The 947-nt window shown below is 35.8% G+C and overlaps 1 protein-coding gene across 1 annotated transcript; it reads right to left on the reverse strand.

Annotated features, from left to right (window-relative positions):
• Window positions 1-20: 20 nt before the first annotated feature.
• Window positions 21-883, reverse strand: Tsp_14713 (hypothetical protein; the record flags this gene model as incomplete). Its single annotated transcript, XM_003367287.1, has 5 exons — window positions 21-96; window positions 283-310; window positions 412-502; window positions 541-768; window positions 839-883. Coding segments are annotated over 5 exons (468 nt in total), but the record flags the coding sequence as incomplete, so codon positions are not given.
• Window positions 884-947: the final 64 nt, after the last annotated feature.

Raw genomic sequence — 947 nt, forward strand, 5'->3', positions numbered from 1 at the left:
ATACCCACTTATCTGTCAACTTACACATTTCTTTTCCTAGACTTCTTATACTGCCAGGTAACGGCAACATGACTAAATGAATTTCTGAATCCGCATCTAAAAATTGCCTACACGTAAAAATCTTAAAAATGGATATTTGATAAGCAATGACTAAATAAACGTACACAGTATACAAAAGTGAAATGCACGTACGGTAGAGTTGAATAGCACGTCAGCCAAACGAGCAGTAACCGTTTGTTCAATACCCAAAGATCATAAACTTCATCAAAACTTTGAACTTACCTTGATTCTAAAAACATTTGTAAGTGTTCTGAAAGCAGATTGATATAAATAAAATAAACAAATACAAAACAGCCATATTATAAAAAGTAATTGTAGACGAATAACAGTGCATCGTTGTTCCTCATTTACTAAGTATCAAATTTGCAGAGAATGGCACCAGTACGGACTTCATAGAATGCTTATACAGATATCCATAGCCATACTTATACGTAATCCATAACTATTATGAACAAAACCTGTTCTTACTAATTGTCAAACCACTTCAGGAACGCACTGATGACAACTCGCACTAATAGGATAGCCAGATATACAACCGTTGGTCTTCACATAATCTGCTACTATTTTAATCATTATATGATTACTGCTTACTCGTATAAGCGAAACCACACTGGGACGATAGGAGATCGCCATTACGCTACCTTCAACTAACGCGGAGCGCCATCGGTAGGAACTTCGTATCCGTTTAATGATGATCACATAAATCGACTGTAATCATGGACAAAATGTATATTTACGATGTTGACATCCATGCATTTAAAATGTGGCATCTACTTACCACGTTTGACCACAGCGACAGAAACTCCAATGCAGTTTGTGCTGTCTACACAGGGAACGAATAAACTAAAAAGATCAAGATATCAAAATCAAAAAGTGAAAAACGGATG

Source organism: Trichinella spiralis (assembly GCF_000181795.1).
Source record: "Trichinella spiralis strain ISS 195 chromosome Unknown Scfld4523, whole genome shotgun sequence".
NCBI lineage: Eukaryota > Metazoa > Nematoda > Enoplea > Trichinellida > Trichinellidae > Trichinella > Trichinella spiralis.